The sequence below is a fragment of the Macaca thibetana genome, chromosome 16 (genome assembly GCF_024542745.1).
Source record: "Macaca thibetana thibetana isolate TM-01 chromosome 16, ASM2454274v1, whole genome shotgun sequence".
Lineage (NCBI taxonomy): Eukaryota > Metazoa > Chordata > Mammalia > Primates > Cercopithecidae > Macaca > Macaca thibetana.
The window spans coordinates 57,943,045-57,967,176 of NC_065593.1; the positions used below are offsets into that span (position 1 = coordinate 57,943,045).

The window sequence follows — 24,132 nt, forward strand, 5'->3', positions numbered from 1 at the left end:
AGAGGCCCATTCAAACATGGGGTTCCTAGATTCCAGGAGGCTGCCACGGCCAGCAGGGGTCCCGCAGAGAGGCCCATTCAAACATGGGGTTCCTAGATTCCAGGAGGCTGCCACGGCCAGCAGGGGTCCCGCAGAGAGGCCCATTCAAACATGGGGTTCCTAGATTCCAGGAGGCTGCCACGGCCAGCAGAGGTCCCGCAGAGAGGCCCATTCAAACATGGGGTTCCTAGATTCCAGGAGGAGGAGGGGTGGGCTTGAGCCCTGGCCAGGACATTGCTACACCATGGCCATGAGCAGGTTGGAGTCTCAGCCTCGGTTTCTTCAGGTGATGATGACTACCTACATCCTGGGTGACCCGGTGCTCGGTGCTTCTATCCCCATGAGTCACCTTGTGGGCGCACTTGACAAGGTGCTCAGCCCCACACAGCAGGCGTGACCCTCAGCCTTCGAGTGGGGGAGCCTGGGCTCTGCAGTCCGGGGCCTGGCACGCGGCCAGCCTGCCACAGTTTACCCCTCTGGGTTTTCTGTTTTTTGATTTTTTTTGTTTTGTTTTTGGGATGGAGTCTTGCTCTGTCACCCAGGCTGGAGTGCAACGGCGTGATCTTGGCTCACTGCAACCTCCACCTGCCAAGTTCAATGATTCTCCTGCGTCAGCCTCCCGAGGAGCTGAGACTGCAGGTGATCGCCACCACGCCTGGCTAATTTTTTGTATTTTTGGTAGAGACGGGGTTTTGCCGTATTAGCCAGGATGGTTGCAAACTTCTGACCTCGTGATCCACCCACCTCGGCCTCCCAAAGTGCTGGGATTATAGACGTGAGCCACTGCGCCTGGCCTTTGGGTTCTTTTTTTTTTTTTTTTTTAAAGCAAGTTTATTAAAGAAAAGGCCAGGCGCGGTAGCTAACGCCTGTAATTCCAGCACTTTGGGAGGCTGTGACGAGTGGATCACAAGGTCAGGAGATTGTGACTATCCTGGCTAACAGTGAAACCCTGTCTCTACTAAAAACACAAAAATTAGCCGGGTGTGGTGGTGGGCGCCTATAATCCCAGCTACTCAGGAGGCTGAGGCAGGAGAATCGCTTGAACCTGGAAGGCAGAGGTTGCAGTGAGCCAAGATTGAGCCACTGCACTCCAGCCTGGGCAACAGAGCAAGACCCCGTCTCAAAAAAAAAAAAGGGCCGGGTGCGGTGGCTCACGCCTGTAATCCCAGCACTTTGGGAGGCCGAGGCGGGCAGATCACGAGGTCAGGAAATCGAGACCATCCTGGCTAACATGGTGAAACCCCGTCTCTACTAAAAATACAAAAAAACTTAGCCCGGTGTGGTGGTGGGCACCTGTAGTCCCAGCTACTCAGGAGGCTGAGGCAGGAGAATGGCGTGAACCCGGGAGGCAGAGCTTGCAGTGAGCTGAGATCGTGCCACTGCACTCCAGCCTGGGCGACAGAGCGAGACTCCATCTCAAAAAAAAAAAAAAAAGGCTACTCTCCAGGCAAAGCAGCAGCAGTTTATCCCTCTGTACAGAGTGTGGGCTGTGATGATCCAAAGGCCTCTCCCCTGCACGGGTGCTGGGACCCCTGGGTAGCACACAGGAGGTGCCGAGGGAGCTGCTTGTGTTGAGATACGGACTTGATTTGGGCTCTCCTGGGTCATCTTACACTGACTGGGCTCTGGAATCCGAGCCTTCTCTACCTACAGCTAGGGGGTGGAGCTCTGCCAGGTATGGCCCCAGCACCTGGGCGTGCCACCAGGAACCTTCAATTTGGAGATCTTTCTGCCAAGAACCCTTCAGAGGAGGGGGCCGGCCTGGCCAGGCACATGCTGGGTAGAAGGGTGGGAGCCTGTTGGGAGCACTGAGTCCACGGTGTTGCTGGAGGCCCCACCCCTGCACTCTCCAGCCTGGTGCACCCCATGGGGGATGGAGATTAGGGGTGAGGAGGGGGAGGGGTGCAGGAGAGGGGGCCTAACCTACCTGAGGGCTGGGGAGGTGCACCCACCGGGACCAGAGCTCTGACCCTGAAGCGAACTTGCTCTCCCATCACCTCTTCAGTGGACCACCCAATGAGGTCAGCTGTGCAGTTCCCACACGGTGGTCTTATACCCCAGCAGTTTGCCTAATGGGGTGAGAACTCAGTGTAGTCACAAAGTGGGGGTCTCTCAGCTTCAGGAGCAGATAAAGGGCTGCTAGAGAGGGCACCTCTCCCGTGGGCTGCGGGAGCTGACCATGGGGCCCGATCCCAGAGGGTTGTGGTCCTTCCACCCCAGCCTGTCCTTCAGCCCTGCTGCAGTGGAAACTGCCTTGTCCGTGCAAAGCATTGGGGCCCTCCAACCCTCACCCGGTCCTGGAGGCTGCTGGGCTAAGCAGCTGGAGACACGCCCCTTTCTGCAGTGAGGGCGACTTGGGAAAATGAGGCAACTGCAACCACTGCGTGTTATACCGTTGGCGTGTATACACGCGTCACAATCTGCTGTGTACCATTGGCATGCACACAGCACTATATCACTGCTGTGTCCTGTTGGCGTGCACATGCACACGTCACAATCTGCTGTGTATCACTGGCGTGCACGCACATATCTATCTGCTGTGTACTGTTGGCGTGCACGCGCACACGTCACTATCTGCTGGGTAGTGTTGGTGTGCACGCACACGTCACTACTGTGTACCGTTGGCGCACACACAGGTTGCTATCTGCTGTGTACTGTTGGCATGCAGGCGCACACACAAGTCACTATTTGCTGTGTAGTGGCATGCATGCACACGTCACTATCTGCTGGGTGGTGTTGGCATGAACGCACGCACGTCACTATCTGCTGTGTACCGTTGGTGTACATGCACACACAAAGTCACTATCTGCTGTGTACTCTTGGCGTGCACACACGTCACTGTCTGCTGGGTAGTGTTGGTGTGCATGCGCACATATCACTATTTGCTGTGTACCATTGGCGTGCACACACCCACATCACCATCTGCTGTGTAGTGTTGGCGTGCACGCACACACATCACTATTTGCTGTGTACTGTTGGCGTGCACGCACACATTTCACTATCTGCTGGGTAGTGTTGGCATGCACACACAAGTCACTATCTGCTGTGTACTGTTAGCATGCACGCACACACGTCACTACTGTGTAGTGGCATGTACGCACACGTCACTATCTGCTGTGTACCGTTGGCGTGCACGCATGCCATCTGCTGTCGTTCAATGTTGGCAACTCCGTGGGGCAGGTTTTAGTATCCCAATTTACAAGTGAGGAAACAGAGACCGCTTTCAGGGGGGTTAAGCTCTTATGAAAATGGTAATTAATACTTATCGAGGCCGGGTGCAGTGGCTCACACCTGTATTCCCAGCACTTTGGGAGGCCGAGACGGGCGGATCACGAGGTCAGGAGATCGAGACCATCCTGGCTAACACAGTGAAACCCCGTCTCTACCAAAAATACAGAAAATTAACCAGCTGCGGTGGCGGGCGCCTGTAGTCCCAGCTACATGGGAGGCTGAGGCAGGAGAACAGCGTAAACCCAGGAGGCGGAGCTTGCAGTGCGCCGAGATTCCGCCACTGCACTCCAGCCTGGGCGACAGAGCAAGACTCCGTCTCAAGGGCTGGGCGCGGTGGCTCAAGCCTGTAATCCCAGCACTTTGGGAGGCCGAGACGGGCGGATCACGAGGTCAGGAGATCGAGACCATCCTGGCTAACACGGTGAAACCTCGTCTCTACTAAAAAATACAAAAAAACTAGCCGGGTGAGGTGGCGGGCGCCTGTAGTCCCAGCTACTCAGGAGGCTGAGGCAGGAGAATGGCGTGAACCCAGGAGGCGGAGCTTGCAGTGAGCTGAGATCCGGCCACAGCACTCCAGCCTGGGTGACAGAGCGAGACTCCGTCTCAAAAAAAAAAAAAAAAAAAAAAAGACTCCGTCTCAAAAAAAAAAAAAAATACTTATCGAACATAAACAATTTCCTGGCCGGGCGCGGTGGCTCAAGCCTGTAATCCCAGCACTTTGGGAGGCCGAGACGGGCGAATCACGAGGTCAGGAGATCGAGACCATCCTGGTTAATACGGTGAAACCCCGTCTCTACTGAAAAGTACACAAAACTAGCCGGGCGCGGTGGCCGGCGCCTGTGGTCCCAGCTACTCAGGAGGCTGAGGCAGGAGAATGGCGTGAACCCGGGAGGCGGAGCTTGCAGTGAGCTGAGATCTGGCCACTGCACTCCGGCCTGGGCGACAGAGTGAGACTCCGTCTCAAAAAATAAAAAAAAACAAAAAAAAACAATTTCCTAATAGCCGATATATCCAGCTCACATTTCCCAAATGACTAAATTAGCACGTTCCCGGTGGGTTGTTGACAGCATGGGAAGGCAGAGCCCATGTGTCCCGAGCCTCCATCCATAACATGCCTCTCCTTTTCCGCCATTCGTCTAAGGACCCCTGGGCGTTTGACCGTTGTGTATCCTACATTCTGCCTTTGGCCGGCTGCATCCTTGTGGTGTCAACAAAACCCTGTTTCCCCTGTACTTCTGTAAAATGAGGTGTGGTGCAAAGGCCTGATTGGATTCCTAGGAGATTTCAGGTGACAAAGCATCTGGCCGCTGTGTGGGTCCGGGGTAGAAGCAGGGGTCCTGTTAGGAGGCTTCTGCAGAGGACAGTGGGAGGAAGAAGCTGGGGGGAGGGTGAGCAGCTCGGTGTGGACATCCAGCTGGACCTGCCAAGCTGCAAACTGGGTCTAAAGCGTGGATTCAGCAGGGCCACAGGCCGGGGAGAAAGAGTTTGCTGAGCACTGCTGATTTTTAAAAATTGATCAAGAAGAAATGAGGGTGGTGCCTGGTTCCTGGACACAACAGGGAGAGGAGAAGGAGAAGGAACAGCGGAGGGCAAGGCCAGAGAAACAGCAGGCAGGGGGAGGACCCGGGGCTGAGTGAATGCAGGGGGAGGACCCGGGGCTGAGTGCTGCCAGGACGTCTGGGGGTACTAGAGATGAGCACTTTGAACTCTACACCTCATTCTTTTTTTTTTTTTTTTTTTTTTTTTTTTGAGACGGAGTCTCGCGCTCTGTCACCCAGCCTGGAGTGCAGTGGCGCGATCTCGGCTCACTGCAAGCTCCGCCTCCCAGGTTCACGCCATTCTCCTGCCTCAGCCTCCGAGTAGCTGGGACTACAGGCGCCGCCACCACGCCCGGCTAGTTTTTTGTATTTTTAGTAGAGACGGGGTTTCACCATGTTAGCCAGGATGGTCTCGATTTCCTGACCTCGTGATCCGCCCGCCTCGGCCTCCCAAAGTGCTGGGATTACAGGCTTGAGCCACAGCGTCCGGCTTACACCTCATTCTTTATTTTTAAATTTTGCTCTGTATTTTTATTTCTAACATGAATTATTCTTGATTTTTCCCATGTTGTTGTCTTCCCCACCCCCAGTACATACGTGATATTCCCGTCTACCACCCTGGCTAGAGTGCAGTGGCGTGATTTTGGCTCACTGCAACCTCTGACTCCCAGGTTCAAGCGACTCTCCTGCCTCAGCCTCCTGAGTAGCTGGGATTACAGGTGCCCACCACCATGCCCGGCTAATTTTTGTATTTTTAGTAGAGACGAGGTTTCACCATGTTGGCCAGGCTGGTCTTGAACTCCTGACCTCAGGTGATCTGCCCGCCTTGGCCTCCCAAAGTGCTGGGATGAGCCACCGTGCCCGGCCTCATGTATTTAGTTTTCTATGTACTAGTCACTAATTAAGTCCTGAACTCTCTCCTCTAAATCTTAGTGCATTCAATCACTTTCATCCCCTTGAGGGTCTCTCTCCTGAGCCTTCTGCCTGGCTCAAGTTCCCCTATTCCTGTGACACACCCCTGGCTCTCTTAGATTTGATCCTTGATGTGGTTTATGTCTTCCTTTTTCCTGGTCTCCACTCTCATTTTAGTAGTATTTGTGTGTCCACATACACCAGATTCCAGGAGGTCAAAGTCATCTCCCTCCCAGCCATGCACACACAGCATATAACTCTTGCAGATACTCCTTTGGGACGCCGGGCATCATATACCTGCCCCACTGTGCACACACAGGTGTGTATTTCCCTTCCTCCACATTCACACAGCCTTTCCCATGCAGCATGCTCACACACACACACACACCCCCTGCTAGCAACACCCATACATTCCTGTGGGAGAAGGGGCTGAGGCACAGGAGGTAGAGGTGGGAGGGGAGGCAGAGATGGGGAAGGGTCAAAGGGCCCAAGTTGGAGGGAGATGCTGTGTGGAGTGACTTAAAAAAATGGGTCCCGGCTGGGTGTGGTGGCTCATGCCTGTAATCCCAGCATTTTGGGAGGCCAAGGTGGGCAGATCACTTGAGGCCAGGAGTTCAAGACCGGCCTGGCCAACATGGTGAAACCCCATCTCTACTAAAAGTACAAAAATTAGCCGGGCATGGTGGCAGGCGCCTATAATCCCAGCTACTCGGGAGGCTGAGGCAGAGAATCGCTTGAACCTAGGAGGTGGAGTGTGCAGTGAGCCAAGATCATGCCACTGCACTCCAGCCTGGGCAACAGAGTGAGACTCCATCTCCAAAAAAGAAAAAAACAGTCCCTCCACCTACCTGCCTGCAGGGCTGCCTGGTTAGGGCCAGTGTTTATTGCCTGGGTGAGTCCACCCCCTGCAAGTCCCCAACTCCGCCCAACTCCACCAGCCACTCCAGTTCCCTTAGGGATGAGGGCGGGGCAGGGGTGAAAGAGGACAAGGGCAGAGGGACTCGGGAATGGGGAGGGCTGTCAGGAGGCCCCAGGTGAGGGGCATTTCCCTAGGGCAGTCATCGACCCTGAGCTCAGCTGGCGTGAAGGAGAATGTCCACCTCCCTTGTGCTGACTTGGAGCAGCCTTGTGCCCACGCAGGCACCTGGGCATCCAGGGCTCAGAGGAGAGCCAGGACCTGAGGCCGGAGGGCGTAGAGCTGGCCTGAAGTCTTAAGGTCTGAGACCACAGGCCTCCAGCAGGTGCAGCTCAGGGGACCGTCTCCTGGCCTTGCAGCCCCAATCACAGCAACCCCAGGGCCCCAGAAGGGTCCAGCCTTGCCTAATTAGCTGGCTTCCCTCCCTGCTGTCCACAGGCCCTGTGGTGAGTGGCAGGGTGAGGGCCCCCCCAGGAGGGCCCCAGTGCCTGGTGGGTGAGTAATTCTATTTACCTTTCCTCAGAGGCCTCCTGTCCCCTCATTTGCCCCAATTAGTCCGGCTCTGCCTGAGCGGCTCCAGCCCACGTGGCCCAGGCGGGGCCTGTGAGCACCCCTTCCCCCAGGGTCCAGCGGCACCTCCCAGCAGCTCCTCAGAGCAGGGGCACCTGGCTGGCTCCTTCCCCAGCCCATGCACACACCTCAGCAGGTCTCACAGCACCTACCATAGGGACCACCCCGAGGACTGACCACAGGCCCCTCATGGGCTTCCACCCTGGACTTGTCTCCACCCCTGCTGTGTGGTCCCTGGGCCCTTAGATTCAGGGTGTGCCCCAGACAATGGGAGACCCCACCCTCAAGCACCTCCTGTGTCCAACATGCAGGAGGCAGCTCTTTCCTGGTGCTCCCTGGCTGGCAAGCAGGGCACCTACCCACCATGCAGTGGCAGGAGGACTGGCGTAGGCTGGACCTCTCTGTGTGGCACGCCGTGGGTCCTGTGCAGAGTTTGGGCAACTTGCACTGCTTCGTCACCTGGACCCGTGGCAATGTTCAGGCCCATTTCTTCCTGCTTCAGTCTGCTACGTGGCCTGCAAATTGCCCGAGGGGGCTGGAGCTGAGATGAAGCGGAGGCCAGGAGGCTCAGAGGAAGGGCGGGCTGGTGAGCCAGGTACCAGTGTCCTCACGGCCTCCAGGGAGGAGACACCCTCTGGGTGAATCCAGTGCTGATGGGGTGGGTTGGGGGACTGTGATGCCTCATGCTCCCTTAGCCACTGTGCCCCTCACATTTCTGCTGGTGAATGGTGACCCTCTGGTGGCCAAAGCGTCCAGGGGGATGCCTGCCAGAACCAGGATGGGAAGGTGGCCAGGGCCTGCTCAGATGGGCACAGGCTGGCTGCCTTCGGGATCCTCTGGGGTTCCAGTGCCAACTCTCTGTGAACTGGGACAGCAGGGGTCTTTCAACGACCCGCACTGGCGCTGACCACCCACTGCTGTTCCATCCCCACTGCTTCGGCCCGGCATTTCCAGCCCTGCTTTCCAGGACATGCGCGGTGACCACTTGAGCTCTTTATTGTTGGAGGACATCTCCACGCATGTAGCACGTGCCAACATCCATGGGGACACTGGTGAGCAGTTCGCAGCACAGCCCCTACCTCTTCCCTGGACTCCTCAGCTCGCCCCCGAACCAGGGACAGGGCAGGTGCAGGGAGAGGAGGCCCCATCTCTCGGACTGCCACACTGGGGGTTGGGGATAGGCGGAGGCTGCTTTTGGCTCCCCTGCCCCCAGCCTCAGCTGGGCGTCTGGTTCTGGGTTGTCCAGCGATGCCCTCTAGGTGCCTGAGTCCAGCCCTAGCTGGGGTCCCAGCAGAGTTGAGAAGGGGCTCTCAGCCAACCTAGGGAGGCCACCAGCCAAGGGGATCTCCTCAGATGAGTCCTGGCTGCCACCACCCCTCCCAGACTGCAGCTTCTTGCCAGGAAGGCCTTGGCCAGGCGCAGATGGGGCCTTGTGGTTGCTGGTGCCCCGCTCCTCCTGCAGCACTTTGCCCAGGCGCCAGCGGTGCCAATGCCGCCGAAGTTCCGACTGCACCTGGGGTGGGGGGTGGGGCAGGCCAGTCCTGGGGTCTGCCTGTCCTCTCCGCCCCACCGGGACCTGCTGTGGGCCCCGTCAGAGATGCCCAGTCTCCACTCTGAGGGGTGCAGAGCGACACAAGCTCCCTGCTGGGCACAGCTATGCCACCCAGCATCGCCACGGAAAGCACAGTCTGCAGACATCTGGGGACCCCCGCTGTGGACACCCTAGCAATGGGGCTGAGGCCAACCTGTCTTGGGGGCCTGACAGCCAGCGCCACGGCAACTGCACCCCGTAAGAGCATGTGGAGGGAAAGGCTTGGGCCACATGTGTTCCAACCCCTGAGCAGGGGTGGGGCTGGCATCCCTGTGCCACTCTCTGCCCCTGACCCTGACGGCCAGGGCTGATGGTCTCAGACGCCCCCACTGCCACCTACCTCCTTGTTGAGGAAGCAGTAGAGGACAGCCACCAGCAGGCCCTGGAGAGAGACGGTGGTCAGGGGTGGCATGCTGCGCCCCGGGTGGGGGAGCCGCGGGCGGGCAGGCACCTGGAAGGAGCTGAGGAAGAGGTCGAAGAAGAGCTTGGCGAAGCGCAGGGTGCCCTGGGCGTGCTCGTCCGTCACGAAGGCGAAGACCACTTCGTGGACACCCAGCAGGGGGATGAGGGTCAGTGTGGACTTGGCCAGTCTACAGAGGCAGAGCCCGAGTCACCCACCACCCTCGCCCTCGGCCCGCACCATCCACGTGGCGCTTGGAGTCCCCCCACCCAGCTGCCCTCTGGCCCTGAGGGTCTCCAGATCCCGAGGCGCCGGCCCGCCGTGGCACCCACCGGAACTTGTAGTCTGTGTGGTGCATCTCCCGCGCCCGCAGCTTGGCCACAATCAGGTGAACAATGCGGATGAAGATGAAGAAGTTGATCTATGTGAGAAGGGCACGAGTCAGGGGCACCCAGAGCCCCAGGGGACAGCTCTGTGCCCTTGGAAGGCCCCACCTGACCCTCCTGCAGGTGGGTCTGGCAGCCAGATAGGCCCTGGCACAGAGCCCTGGGGCTGGTGGGCACCCAGCCAGGGAGGAGCAGCCTGGCTCAGTGCCCAGGGTGCTGGCCAGTGTCCTGGTGTCCTGTCTGGGTGCCAGCTCCCTCCTGGCCCTCCCAGACAGGATGCTGCCTCCTGGGGCAGCCTCAGGACGCCAAGGGAGGAGGGCCCTGGCGTGCGGTCCTTGCTCTTCATTTCCTCACCAGGATGGCCAGGAAGACGGGGAACCGCAGGATCCACCAGAAGCCCATGTTGTCATTGCTGGTCCAGCACCTGCGAGGCCGGGCCACTCACAAACTGGGGCACAGCCCCCGGCCCCTCAGCCCTCAGCACCCCCGTCCCGATCTTGCCAGTATCTAATTCAGGCCTCAGGAAACGAAGGGAGAAGGTCACGAATGACCACCCTCCCCAGGCACCAGGCTCATCCCCGGCCCCTCCCTGCCTCGGGCCAGAGCTCCACACCCCAGCCCCCCGGCCCCTTCCCCGGGCCGTCCGGCCGCTCATACTCACTGGATGTTCTCGAACAGACACCTGACCACCACCCAGGGGATGATGAACAGCATGGGGGCACCTGTGGGGGGCAGCAGCTGTGGTCTCAAGGCTTGGCCAGCCTGCCCCGACCCCTTCCGGTGCCGGCCCACTCACCCCAGCCGATGCCCAGGTAGAGGCTGAAGAAGCTCCTCTCAGGGAGGGTGGCCAGGCCCAGCAGGTTGTGCAGGTACAGGCCCTCCACCAGCAGCCAGCAGTAGTTGGCCACGACGCCATATTGCATGAACACAGCGGCCACACGGCAGCCGGCCACCGCCTGGCACAGGTGCAGTGTGAGCGTGGCCACGTGGCCACCTGCCTGGCTGCCCGCCCACCCGCCTGTGTGGGGCCGCCTACGGGGGCTCACTCCATCACTGAGCCAGATGCTGACACTGAGGTCGTCGCCAATCTTCTGGCTGTAGCGGGTCCTGAGCAGCCCATCGATGACCAGCACGGAGCTGGCCTTCAGCACGAAGGACACAAACAGGTTCGCGTGGATGGCGTTGCGGGTGCAGTGCAGCTTGCTGTGGGGACAGCCAGTCAGCGACCGCCCTCCTCCCTGCCCTCTGCGGCCGCCCCGGGCACTGGCGGGATCCTACCTGATGCCCCCCAGGATGGCCAAGGCGAGGAGCAGGGCCCCCAGGGACAGGCTGTAGCCCACCGTGTACATCACCTGGAAGCTGCTGTACATCTTAGCCACCTCCTTCTGCGAGTTACAGTGGCCTGTGAGGGCCGGGCGGGGACCCCCGTGCCCATTCCCATCCAGCCCCACCGCGCCCGCCTGCCGCCGGCTGACCTGGACCTCAAGCTCCTCGCCGTCCATCTGGCACTGAGAGGCGTCACGCCAAGGCTGCCCCCGGGGTCCACGCACCCACTGACCATCGGGCCCGCATCTCTTGAACACGAAGCGGTGTTGCACTGCGTGTGTTGGGGGAGGCTGGGGTCAGCGCCACCCCTGGGCCCGCCCCTCCCACTGTTCCTTCCCTCTATGGGTACCTTTGTGGTGCCAAGGCAGGTACCAGGGGCAGGAGATGTTGGCCGTGGTATTGGCGGGGGTGTCTGGCCAGCAGGAATACTTGTCGAAGGTTCTGTTACAGACCAGCTCTGCAGGGCAGGGTGGGAGAAGGGGCTCCCTCAGCAGGCCTCTTACCTCTCTCTGGAGGCCTGAGCTCAGCTGTCACCTCCCCCCAGGACATGACCTGGGCTGCTTCCTCCCCCACCTGACCTCCACCTCCCCAATCTGACCTCCAACTTCCTCACCTGACCATCCATCTCCCCTGGGCCAGCCTCCCCTAGCACTCCCAGCCCATCCCTGAGTTCCAGCTCTGCAGGACACCTTCACTCGGAGAACCCCCATCTCAGATGTCCCCCAAACCCACACTGGGGTCCCCCATTCTCCGTGACTTTCTCACAGTACCTCCCTCTCTGGGGGCTGAACCCCAATGCCATTTTCATCCATCCCAGGTGCACTGCCAAACCTGTGGCTGCCACACCCGGTCCCCTCTGCCCAGTGGAGGCTGCCTCCCTCGTCTGAACCATGGCACTGCCTCCCAGGTAAGTCCTCCAGCCCTAGCCTCGCCCTGCACCCCAAGTGTCCAGGCCATGATATGCACTCTCCACCCAAGCCTTCCCAGGCCTGTGTCCTCTGCTGACCCTCTGGGTCCCACCTCCCACACCCTGGCACTGTCTGCCCACTGAAAACTCCATGGGGCTATAGGCGGTATTACGCATCTGGGCCTGGGGGCACGCAGCAATTCCACTGTTCTGTTATTTCCTGGCTCTGCAGCCTTAGGCAAGTCCCCAGCTCTGTGGCTCAGCTACCTGGTTACGTCACCTGCCCATGGTGGTGGGGCCTGAGGTGGTGGGGCCCCTTGGCGGGATCCTCAAGGGCTGCATAAGCACCCAGGAACCTTCCCATGAAGAGCTCAGGAAATGCTGAGGCCAGGCACAGGCTGAAAGGCTCTGGGTGGGGGCTCACCCGTGGGAGGGGGCAGCAGGCTCAGGTTGTGGTGACACTGGTCACCGTAGAGTTTCCACTTCTCAAACAGGAAGTCCATCACCTGAGCGGAGGGGGCCTGTGGCTGGGGGACACATGCACAAGCAACCATACAGACAGGCAGGCAGATGGACAGACAGATAGGCAGACAGGCAGATGGACAGACAGACAGACAGGCAGGCAGACAGACAGGCAGACAGACAGGCAGAGAAATAGGCAGACAGACAGACAGACAGATAGGCAGACAGGCAGATGGACAGACAGACAGACAGGCAGGCAGACAGACAGGCAGACAGACAGGCAGACAGACAGATGGACAGGCAGGCAGATGGACAGATAGGCAGACGGACAGCCAGGCAGGCAGGCAGGCAGAGAACCATCAGTGTGCAGTCCTCAGGAGGGCCCCTGGGTGCTGAGGGTGCTGTGAGTCCTCACCTGGCAGGCCAGCAGCAGCAGCAACAGTAGCAGGGGTCGACGTGGCTGACAGGGGGGCATGCCTCTGGGCAGCTAGCTGCCTCCCACATCTGGCAGGGGCTGCACGGCTGGGGCAATGCAGTCCTGGTGGGTGTGCGCGCTCCTCCGAGGGCAGCTGAGTGGCAGAGCAGCAGAGCCTGGGGAGCCCTGGCCAGTGGGGGGGCCCTCCCCTTAAGCTGCCCCTCTCAGTCTCAGAGTCCTACGGATAAAGAGGGAGCTGGGGGCTGGGCATGGTGGCTCACGCCTGTAATCCCAGAACTTTGGGAGGTCAAGGCAGGCAGATCACAAGGTCAGGAGATCGAGACCATCCTGGCTAAAATAGTTGAAACCATGTCTCTACTAAAAATAAAAAAATTAGCCGGGCATGGGAGTGGGCGCCTGTAGTCCCAGTTACTCGGGAGTCTGAGGCAGGAGAACGGCGTGAACCCGGGAGGCAGAGCTTGTAATGAGCCAAGACGGAGCCACTGCACTCCAGACTGGCAAACAGAGAGAGACTGTCTCAAAAAAAAAAAAAAAAAAAAAAAAAAAAAGAGGGAGCTGGGAGGGAGGAGACCCCAGCAGGAGTCACTCCTTGCCAGTAGGAAGTGGAGCTGGCTTTCCTGCCACCCAGCGCTGGCTGGCTGGCAGCTCTGAGGGTCCCAGAGCCCCTTGTCTCAGTGCTGTTGGCAGCCACCCTCCTGCCGGGTGACCCAATGCTCTTGGCAGGGGACCAGCCTCCCCAGATGCTGACCTCCTCCCTCAGTTGACAGCCCCCGTCGGTTCCGGTCCTCACCCATTCTTAGCCCCTGGGAAAGTTGGCTTGCCAGGCTGACCTGAGCCAACGTGCCGAGCCTGAGGGTGGCGGTGCCCAGACCTTCCATCACTTGGCCCCAGTGCCACGGTGAGCAAAGTGGCTGGGCTGGCTTGCAGCTGTGCCAGGCCAAGTGTGTGGGACCCACACTCGGGGATCTGTGTCACATGCATGCCCCTGCCCAGCACTGTGGTGCCTAGGTGCCCCATGGGTGCCATGCAAGGCTCGGTTGGGCTTCCTGGGTCCCATGGGACACTACAGGCTGGCTGCACATTCCTTTGAGATTAGCACTGCCAGCGCCGGCTCGGAGGAGGAGCTGGCCTAGAGTGGGGGCACAGGGTGGGGAGGACAGCCCCTGTGGTGTCTGCCAGGGCTGCGGGAGTCACAGCACCTGGTCCCAGGCCAGAGCCAGCATCTGAGCTGGGAGTTTGGGGCGGGAACAGCTCCACAAATCGGCCTTGCATTGCTGTAGAGCCTAGTTTCTGCACCAACTGAATTCTGTGGGAGAAGCAGGGAGGGTCTTCCCGTGGGGCCCGTGTGCAAGTGCCGGGGCCCGCGAGTGGCTGGCTGTGAGCCCCCAGGCTGCGATGAGCTCTTCTTTGGGGCACCCTCAAACGGAATAAGAGGTGTGGATGGAGGGCTGGGCAGATGGAGGGCCGGCCAGCTGGAAGGCAGTGCCAGGAAGAAGCCGGGGAGAGGGGCGAGGAGAAGGGCGAAGGCTGCCGCTGGAGCGGAGGATTTCCGGGCCGGGCTGGACAGCTGGCTGCCATGGGACAGCCTGGATTTTAGCTTCCTCCAGGCAGCTGCTGGGTGAGCCTGCGTGGGGCCAGCACCACCTCGGGCTCCTCCTGCTAACAGGGCCTGAGATGCACCAAACAGGGTGACAGCTGAATGAAAGGGACAGGCACCTGCGTCACAGCCTGCTAAGGGGCTCCCAACCGCAGCCCTTGGACCCTGGGCTCAGGTAGGGGCCGATGGGAGGCAGGACCCATGCATCACTGATCCCCAGTCCCTGAGCCAGGTGAGCAGCCATGCAGGCTTAGCACTGGGGCGAAGGACCCACGGAGTAGGGAGGGGGCTCTCCCTGGGGAGGAGGAGCAGTTTTGGCGTCCCCAGCTCTGGGGTCACCCAAGGGGCCTTATTTTTCCTGATTCTGATCAAACAGCCCCATCTGCTGCCACTGCCCTGGGCGGCTCTGGCCACTGAGCTGGGCTGGGTGAGGAGCAGCAGGAGCCACCTCTCCCTGCTGTGTGCACCCCCAACCCCGAGGGGCCCTGGAGGAGGGGCCCTGGAGGAGGGGCACTGCTAGGTGGGCAGGCTCAGGGGTGCAGGGGAGGCCTGGGGCTCTGGGCAGGGGACGGGGAGAAAGACAAACGGCAGATGGAGCAGGGCGGATGGTGGAGATGCAGGCAGGGGCCAAGGAGGAAGGACACTGGCTGATAAGCTGTTCCCTGCCTGGGGGCCCTGCAGTGGGGGTTAGGGGCCTGCGTGCTCACCCTGGGGAGAGGACAGCCCAGCCAGGAGCTCCCTGGGCAAAATGACAGCCCCTTAGAGCCCAGCGTGGCCAAGCCTGGCTCTGCCCCAACTCTGCCAGAGAAACAGGAGCCATTCAATGACTGCCATGTTGACCCCAGAGCCACTGGGAGCACCCCCAAGCCAGTGCGAGAGGAGATGGCGCCTCCACACACAAGGTCCTCGAGTGCCGGGGCCCCACCTTCCAGCCGTGCATGCAGTCTGGAGACCCCAGTGAGCTGAGGGAGGGGCGGGCTGCCCAGTTCCCCAGGCCTTTCTTTGAAGCAGTCAGGGCCCAGGAGTGGGGAGGAAGAGGGAGTGGGGCTCTCTGTGTCCCCCCCAACCTCAACAGAAGGTTGGGAAAGTGGGGCTGGGGATCCTGGAGGATTCCCCTAACAGCTCAGCATCCACAGGCCACAGGTGGGCTCCCCATCAGGGCAACCCTAGTCCTGGATCCTTAGGGGTCAGGGCCTCTGAATACAAGAGGTGGGGTGGGGGGCAATTCTCCACTGGGTCTCTGATAGTGAGGCAGGAGGTGTAGGAGTGTGGGGGTCCTCCGTTCCCTGCGGGCGGTGGGTCCCATGTGGGTAGGGAGACTCCAGCCCCTCATCCCAGCAGGGGTGGGTGAAGCCGGGGGGATGGGCCAATTTCCAGCTGAGCACCCAGGAGACAGCCTGGCCTAGAGAGCAAGGCTGAGACCGCTGTGGTCCTGGGACGGGGATGATGATTTAACTTCCCAAATAGGGACCCTGCCCCGTCACTGAAGGTGACACCAGCCTGAAGGGAAGAAGGGAGGCTCCTCTGATGATCTCACCCAGCCCTCTCCCCTGACAGGAGACACTGACAACCCCGGGCCCCCGTCAGCCCGGGATCAATGTCTGTTGACTGAAGAAGTGGACAGAAACTCCCAGCTGTGGAGGTGCCACCCGGGGCTCCCCATGGCCGCAGTGCCCCTTATTACCCTGCTGGCGACGCTGCTGGTAGGTGGGGCCACCCACCAGAGACCCCACCCTCGGCCTTCACAGTCCAGGTGACCAAGCTCCTTCTCAGGCCTTGGAGTCATAAGAATTAGGGGAGGGGTTCCCGAGGTGCCCAATGCAGGGGGGGGTTCCCGAGGTGCCCAATGCGGGGGGGGTTCCCGAGGTGCCCAATGCGGGGGGGGTTCCCGAGGTGCCCAATGCGGGGGGGGTTCCCGAGGTGCCCAATGCGGGGGGTTCCTGAGGTTCCCAATGCGGGGGGTTCCCGAGGTGCCCAATGCCGGGGGGGTTCCCGAGGTGCCCAATGAGGGGGTCTCCCGAGGTGCCCTGCCCGCCTTTCCTAGCCCCTCCACCGCACACCACCCCCTTCCTCCCTCCCACAGCCGCCTGCCGGGCCACACCAGCCACCACCAGGCCTTGGGGCCACCTGAGCTCCACTGCCCTGGCCCCTTTGCAGGGCTGGCACCCCCTGTCCTGTCCCATGTCCGCCCTGGCAGAACACGTGACTCTTGTGTGCTCATGGCTCCCTCAGGCTCCACCAATTCCCACTGGGGGTGGCTGAGGGACTCGCAGACCTGGAGCTGGGCCCCCAGGATGGGTGCAGCGGCCACTGGTTCAGGAAGGCAGCGGGGCTCCCAGGGCGTCCGCAAGGGGCCTCTCAGACGCTTTGAGGAGCTCCGGCATCGGAGCCGGGATGTTTTTGTGAAACCAGAGAAGGCAGCGGAAGGTCAGGGCACCAGGGCGGGATCAGGGGCCACAGGCTGTTGACAAAGCCCTGAGCCCTCACCCCGTGGGGGCGGGGCAGGCCTGGGTGCCGGCCTGGGTGCGCCCCGACCCCCCAACCCTCATGCGCCCAATAGCAAGGGCAGAAAGCAGCCCTGGCCGGTCCTTGGAGGATGCGGGCGCCGAGAGGGCTGGGTCGGTCGGTTCGGAGTAGGAGCACAAGCCCGGTGGCCGAGTCGGGCCGGTGGCGGGGGCGCCGCAGAGGCCGGAGCCTGGCAGGGCAGTGACCCGCTTGCTGGGGTCAAAGTCGCCAGTGTGGGCCGCGGCAGAGGAAAGGCCAGGTGGGGCGCAGACACCCCTCACCCCATCCCGGGCCGCGTCGGTGCCACCGGGCAGTCCTGGGGGCAGGAGCCCGCCGAGGGGAGCGAGAGCTGGTGAGACCCCGCGCCTCGGGGGCGCGTCCGCGGCGCTTTGTGCGCTCCCAGGGCGGCGGGCCCGGGGCCCAGAGCGGGGAGTGTGGCCGCCGCAGGGCGCCAGGCAGCCAGCGACATCCCCGCCCCCAGCCGCGCCCCCGGGACCAGAGAACCGGGGAGGGGCTGAGACCCCTGGACCTGCCCGACGGTGCGAGACCGGGTGGTGTCCGAGCCGGGGTTGGGAACGGGGGTGTCCGACGGGACCGAGGACCGCACCAGCCCAGGCCCCGGAGACCGCCCGGCCGGCTCCCTCCTCCCCGCGCCCCCCAGCCCCGCCGCGCCAGCCCCGCAGTCTCTGCCCCCACTGGCTCGGCTCCCGAACGTCCCCTCGGGGCCGCGGCCCAGGTGCTCACCGCGAGGCGCTGCTGGGGGCTTGGCTCGGCTCCCCGCCGTCCTCCGGGCGCGCTCGGGTCGGGCGCCGGTGACCGCTCGTCTCCGCGGCGCTGCCGGATCGGGGTCGGTGCAAACTTTCCGGCTGCGACGCAGGGCGAGGGCGGCGGCGGAGGGCGGGCGCGGGGGCGGCCCCGCGGGCGGGGAGCGATAGCCGAGGGTCCCCGCCCGCCCTCCGCGCAGCCTCCCGGCGAGCTTCGGTCCTGCCCACCCTGCGCGGGGAGCCCGGTGAGCGCCCGGTACCCGCGGAGCGGACCCCGCCCCTGGCCATCCGCAGACCCGGCGCCCTGAATTCCACCCCGCGGACCTGCGCCCCACAGACCTTTGTCCCACGGGTCCTGGTTCCGCAGACCCCAATCCTGCAGATCCCGGACCCCGCGGACCCTGGCCCGGCGGGTGGTGGTCGCGATGGGTCCCGGCTCCCGGCGGGGACACCCTGGGACGTGGAGGGGCGCGGCGGGGCGTGGGGGCGATGGCTCAGCGCCCCTTCCTCTAGCTCCCTCCGCGTCCCTGGGCGCCCCCTCGCCCGCTTTCCCTCGCGGCCCCAGGTTCTCAATGCTTCTTTCCTACTGCCTTCCTAATTTTCTGGAAGAACCGACACCCCCGCTCGCCCCCACCGCGGCTCCGGGTTCCTTTCCCTGCAGAGCAATGGGGGCTGGAGGGGGGCCGACATGGGTGACATGGGTGGACCGGCAGGGCGGTCCCTGGGGTGCCCTTTAACTTTTTTTGTGCCACATTCCCCGGTCTCTGGCCAGTCCTGTCGCTCTAAGGCACCTCCAGCAGCGCTGACCCTGGTCCCCCACCTGCTGGTCCTGCGGCCGCGGGGCTCTCTCCTCCGTCCCACCCCCTCCTTCCACACCACCTCCTTTCCTGGGAGTGGAGAAGCCCCAGCCAGAACCCCTGCCTTCCCCAAGAGGCACGCTAAGGGGGACATTCTCCCCTTCCTCATTCCTCCTAAAGCCAACCTCACAGCTGGCTTTGGAGCCGCTAGAACCTCAGCCCGCGTCCCTCCCCTTCTACCTCCAGCCGTCCCTGCTCTGTGCCCAGTGATCTTGGGGTCACCACAACCCCATGGACGCCTTGAGACCTCACGTTTCCTGGCCTCTCAGTATCCTGGGACACTGATGGTCATGCCTTCCTTCTGGAAAGTTCTTCCCGAGGCTGTGGGTTCCAGGATGAGCACTCTCTTCCTCCCACTCCACTTCCTCCCCTTCTCCTTCCCCCTCCTCCCTTCTCCCTGGAGAGATCTTCCTCCAAGTCCCAGTCTTCTTCCCCACCCAGAGCCCCTCCCGCTGACACTTGTCTTCAGTGCCTGTCTCTGTCCGGATGGTGCCTCCGCCCCCATTGAGAAGCCTCCCTCTGGCATCTCCACTCCATCTCCGGGTCCCGCTGCTCCTATATTTCCCTGGATCTGTCCTGGCCACCCTCGTCCTGGGACATGCCCTGCCCATGGAGGGCTCCTTTCATAGATGCTGTCCTTGGTCTTGGGGGTCCTTTCTCCTTAATTCTGCTTCTGTTTTAGGGGGCTTTGGAACCCAGGGTCTTAACCCCAGCCATTCCCCCTCCCAGGGGCCACTTCCCTCTGAAGCTTAGCCCTGTTCTGTGACCCCCACAGGCCTGCCCCCGCCTGGTCCTCACTCCCCTACATAGCCACACTGTGGGGGCTCCGTGCTTCCCAGCCCATAGGAAGCCCTGTTCCCGGAGAGGCGCATTCTGTTGTGGTCCGAGCAGTGGCCAGAGGCAAAAGTCAGAAGGCAAAGGTCATAAAAGTCTATCTCTACCTGCCAGCATCTGCCCTTGCTGCCGCATCCTCTCCCCTCTCCACCCAAACCGTCCCTCAGCTCCTGCCCCCACCTCTCCAGAGGCACAGACAACAGGGTTCTGATCTTGGGTAATGGTACGTCCCCCACCAGCCTCAGTCTGAGACCTCTGTGAATGGGGGTGATGGGATGATGGGGACCACCTCCTGGTGGCTGCAGGGACTGGGGTGAGGGTGCTGCAGGCTCTGCCTAAGTCAAGTGCCGTGGGGCTGAGGAGACAGTGCCCCGGCCCTGGAGGAGTCCTCCCTGCCCTCCTGTGTCCAGCTTTGTTTCCTGGAGGACAGGTCCCTGCGGGGCAGAGGCCCAGCAGTCCCAGGTAAGCGCTGGGTGGCTGGAGTCTGGTACCCACAGGAAGAGAAGTAGAAGAATAAATTTGGAGTGTGTGAAGGGGGCAAAACTTGAAAGGTTTGGACTCAGTGTGGGGAAGGAGAGGGAACAGATAGGGTGTGGACCCTCCCCTGGGCTGGGTGAGCCTTATTTATATGACTGAATCTATGACAAGATTCTTTGCTTGACCAAACTGTAGTCTGGCTTCAGAACCTTCTCGCAGGCTCATCTGCATTCTGCCTTGTAAAATCCAGATTTAGCAAGAACTCTGCTAAGTCAGTTTGGCAAGAAGCCTCCATCCCCCATATCTGATGGGGTCCTCAGCCTCCACCACCCCCAGGCGACGTCTGCTCACCCTGGCTGCCTTCAGCAGGCTTCCTGTTACCTGGGTAGGGTCCTCAGCCTCTGTCACCCCCAGACGATGTCTGCTCACCCTGCCTGCCTCCAGCAAGCTTCCTGTTACCTGGTAGGGTCCTCAGCCTCCGCCACCCCCAGAATCCTCCAGACAGGTGTTTCGTCCCAGTAATTTTCCACCCACTGACCCCACCCTGCTCCTGGGATTTAAATCCCACTCGCCCATGCCACATTCAGACTTGAGCCCAGGTCTATACTAAAATCTTTTCTCCCTTATTACAATAGTCCTGAACAAAATATGTTTTTCAACTGCTATCCAGTTCTGGTTTCCCTTACATTGGTGAGACATATAAACAGAGGGCAGCTGGGAATGGAGGGGGCGGGGCCTTCCCACGCAGCAGTGGGAGTGGGGGGACCTGCCCTCCATCCAATCCCTAGGGCCCTCCTTATTGCAGGGGGCCCTCTTGGAGGTGTGCTTGGTCCTGTGCTGCCAGGCGCGCTGCAGCAGGACTGGGGGCTGGTCTGCAACCCCAATCCCTGAGATGTGGGATTTTTGTCTGTCTGCTGGGGATTCTGGAGACGGCACCTGCAGAGCTTAATTTTGGCGTTCAGCGAGACTTCTGGAGCCCATACTGCCTGCAAGGCTCGGTGCCTGCCAGCGAGACTCAGAAGCCCCACCCTGGAGTTCTGAAAGAGGCTGAGGAGGAGGGACGAAAGGGGCAGCCGGAAGCCAGGGCGGAGGGACCAGGGGTGGGAGGGGAGGCTGCATCTGGGTCCAGAAAACGTGGAAATGCGGGAAGGGAAACAGGAGCGTGGTGGGGCCGCCCCTCAGAGAGAACCTCTGTGAGCATTAAAGGGCATTTTCCCCCAGGTGTCTTCACTGTGCATTAATATATTTTTACTTTGATATAGTTTTGTAACCAGTGTTTCTCCCCACAACCTATAACACAAGGCACAAATCTTATGACAAAGTGAATGGACCTGCAGACTGCATCCTAGCACCTTTTGCTCTTAGAAGTGAATGCAAAGCAAGACCTCCAGGTATATGAGAGAGACCAATCACTTGGAAAAGAGGAAATTGAAGGAAACAGAGCTACTGCAGAGAACAGAAGAAAACTTCAAGAATATTTTAACCACTCTGATTATCCTTAGAGATATGAAAGGATGATGACCCCATAAACACTGAACAGAATGCTTTGGAAAACAAGCAGAGGACAGGAGAAGCCCTTGCCAGCTACAAATAGAATATCTGGAATTTTAAAAATTTAGTAGAAGGATTGAAAAATTGAGTTGAAGAAATCTCTTGGAAGAAACAACAAAAAGGCCGGGCGCGGTGGCTCACACCTGTAATCCCAGCACTTTGGGAGGCTGAGGCGGGCTGATCACCTGAGGTCAGGAGTTCAAGACCAGCCTGACCAACATGGAGACACTCCATCTCTACTAAAAATACAAAATTCACCAGGCGTAATGGTGCATGCCTGTAATCCCAGCTACTCGGGAGGCTGAGGCAGGAGAATTGCTTGAACCCAGGAGGCGGAGGTTGCAGTGAGCCAAGATCACACCATCGCACCATTGCCTGGGCAACAAGAATGAAACTCCGTCTTAAAAAAAAAAAAGAGAAACAAGAAAAATCCAAGAGGAATAAAAATAACAGAGAGTGGAGGGTTCACTAGAAAGTTGAGGCTGGCCGGGCGCGGTGGCTCAAGCCTGTAATCCCAGCACTTTGGGAGGCCGAGGCGGGCGGATCACAAGGTCAGGAGATCGAGACCACAGTGAAACCCCGTCTCTACTAAAAATACAAAAAATTAGCCGGGCGCGGTGGCGGGCGCCTGTAGTCCCAGCTACTCAGGAGGCTGAGGCAGGAGAATGGCGGGAACCCGGGAGGCGGAGCTTGCAGTGAGCCGAGATCGCGCCACTGCACTCCAGCCTGGGCAACAGCGTGAGACTCCGTCTCAAAAAAAAAAAAAAAAAAAAAAAAGAAAGTTGAGGCTGGGTGTGGTGGCTCACGCCTGTAATCCCAACACTTTGGGAGGCTGAGGCGGGTGGATCACTTCAGGTCAGGAGTTCGAGACCAGCCCGGCCAACATGGTGAAACCCCATCTCTACTAAAAATACAAAAATTTGCCTGGTGTGGTGGTGGGCTCCTGTAGTCCCAGCTACTTGGGAGGCTGAGGCAGGAGAATCACTTGAATATGGAAGATGGAGGTTGCAGTGAGCTGAGATCGTGGCACTGCACTCCAGCCTGGGCAACAGAGCAACAGCCTTCCAAAATGCTGGGATTACAGGCATGAGCCTTGCACCTGGCTGGTTTGTTTGATTTTTTTGTTTGTTTGTTTGAGATGAAGTCCTCCTCTGTGGCCCAGGCTGGAGTACAATGGTGTGATCTTGGCTCACTGCAACCTCCACCTCCCAGGTTCAAGTGATTCTTGTGCCTAAGCCTTCCAAGTAGCTGGGATTACAGGTGTGCACCACCATGTCCAGTTATTTTTGTACTTTTAGTAGAGACGGGGTTTCACCACGTTGGCCAGGCTGGTCTCGAACTCCTGACCCCATGATATGCCCACCTGGGCCTCCCAAACTGCTGGGATTACACGTGTGAGCCACTGCACCCAGCCAGGTAATTTAAACATTCTAGAGAGTCTTTACCAGATTTTTTTTTTTTTTTTTGAGACAGAGTTCTGCTATTGTTGCCTAGGCTGGAGTGCAATGGCATGATCTCAGTTCACTGCAACCTCCGCCTCCCGGGTTCAAGCAATTCTCCTGCTTCAGCCTTCCGAGTAGCTGGTATTATAGGCATGCACCACCATGCCTGGCTAATTTTGTATTTTTAGTAGAGACAGCAGGGTTTCTCCATGTTGATCAGGCTGGTCTTGAACTCCCAACCTCAGGTGATCCGCCCGCCTCGGCCTACCAAAGTGCTTGGATTACAGGCATGAGCCACTATGCCAGGCCTGTCTTTTTTTTTTTTTTTTTTTTTTTTTTTTTGAGACGGAGTCTCACTCTGTCGCCCAGGCTGGAGTGCAGTGGCCGGATCTCAGCTCACTGCAAGCTCCGCCTCCCGGGTTCACGCCATTCTCCTGCCTCAGCCTCCCGAGTAGCTGGGACTACAGGCGCCCGCCACCTCGCCCGGCTAGTTTTTTGTACTTTTTAGTAGAGACGGGGTTTCACCGTGTTAGCCAGGATGGTCTCGATCTCCCGACCTCGTGATCCGCCCGTCTCGGCCTCCCAAAGTGCTGGGATTACAGGCTTGAGCCACCGCGCCCGGCCTACCAGGCCTGTCTTTTACCAGATATTTGTTTCATAAATATTTTCTTCGGCTCAATGGCTTGCTCTTTTCTTTTTTTGAAACGGAGTCTTGCTCTGTCGCCCAGGCTGGAGTGCAGTGGCACAATCTCGGCTCACTGCCTCAAGTAGCTGGGACTACAGGCGCCCGCCACCACGCCCAGCTAATTTTTTGTATTTTTTTAGTAGAAATGGGGTTTCACCATGTTAGCCAGGATGGTCTCGATCTCCTGACCTCGTGATCCACCCACCTCGGCCTCCCAAAGTGCTGGGATTACAGGCGTGAGCCACCGTGCCCGGCCCCCTTTTTTTTTTTTTTTTTTTTTTTTTTTTTTTTTTAAGACTGAGTTTCGCTCTTGTTGTGAAACTCCACACCTGGCCATTCTTTCATTTTCTGAATCATTTTACACAGGGAAGTTTTTAATTTTGATAAAGCCCAAATATAAAATTTTTTCTCGGCCAGGTGCAGTGGCTCATGCCTGTAATCCCAGCACTTTGGGAGGCTGAGGCAGGCGGATCACAAGGTCAGGAGTGCGAGACCAGCCTGGCCAATATGGTGAAACCCTCTCTCTACTAAAAAAAAATATAAAAATTAGCCAGGCATGGTGGTGCACGCCTGTAATCCTGGCTACTAGGGAGGCTGAGGCACAAGAATCACTAGAACCCAGGAGGCAGAGGCTGTAGTGAGCCAAGATTGTGCCATTGCACTCCAGCCTAGGTGACAGAGGGAGACTCCGTCTCAAAAAAAAAAA

The 24,132-nt window shown here is 59.7% G+C and overlaps 3 protein-coding genes across 9 annotated transcripts in view; 1 reads left to right on the forward strand and 2 right to left on the reverse strand.

Annotated features, from left to right (window-relative positions):
* Positions 1-10,206, reverse strand: part of LOC126939141 (anaphase-promoting complex subunit 11) — a 94,659-nt gene extending 84,453 nt beyond the window's left edge. The window contains exon 1 of one of the 3 annotated variants that reach the window (XM_050764115.1): positions 10,201-10,206. The gene's annotated coding sequence lies outside the window, so the exon portion shown is untranslated. Of the gene's footprint in view, positions 1-6,107; positions 6,118-10,042; positions 10,047-10,200 lie in introns of those variants that run through there. The other 2 variants (XM_050764114.1, XM_050764110.1) reach the window with 2 other exon arrangements.
* The window catches only part of OXLD1 (oxidoreductase like domain containing 1), a 157,610-nt gene that overhangs the window by 51,886 nt on the left and 81,592 nt on the right, over positions 1-24,132 (forward strand). The window lies entirely within an intron of this gene.
* GCGR (glucagon receptor) lies at positions 8,163-17,678 on the reverse strand. 2 transcript variants are annotated; one of them, XM_050764035.1, is made up of 14 exons: positions 17,561-17,678; positions 12,694-12,931; positions 12,241-12,343; positions 11,259-11,366; positions 11,059-11,180; positions 10,862-10,968; positions 10,630-10,786; positions 10,380-10,539; positions 10,245-10,305; positions 9,938-10,007; positions 9,530-9,618; positions 9,249-9,387; positions 9,138-9,179; positions 8,163-8,719 (listed from the first exon to the last, which is right to left on the reverse strand). In XM_050764035.1, exons 2-14 carry the CDS (start codon positions 12,751-12,753, stop codon positions 8,462-8,464), a joined length of 1,476 nt encoding a protein of 491 aa, XP_050619992.1. In that variant the 5' UTR covers positions 12,754-12,931; positions 17,561-17,678; the 3' UTR covers positions 8,163-8,461. The 2 variants fall into 2 exon arrangements, with proteins under 2 accessions (XP_050619992.1, XP_050619993.1); XM_050764036.1 differs by lacking the exon at positions 17,561-17,678 and adding an exon at positions 16,587-17,161.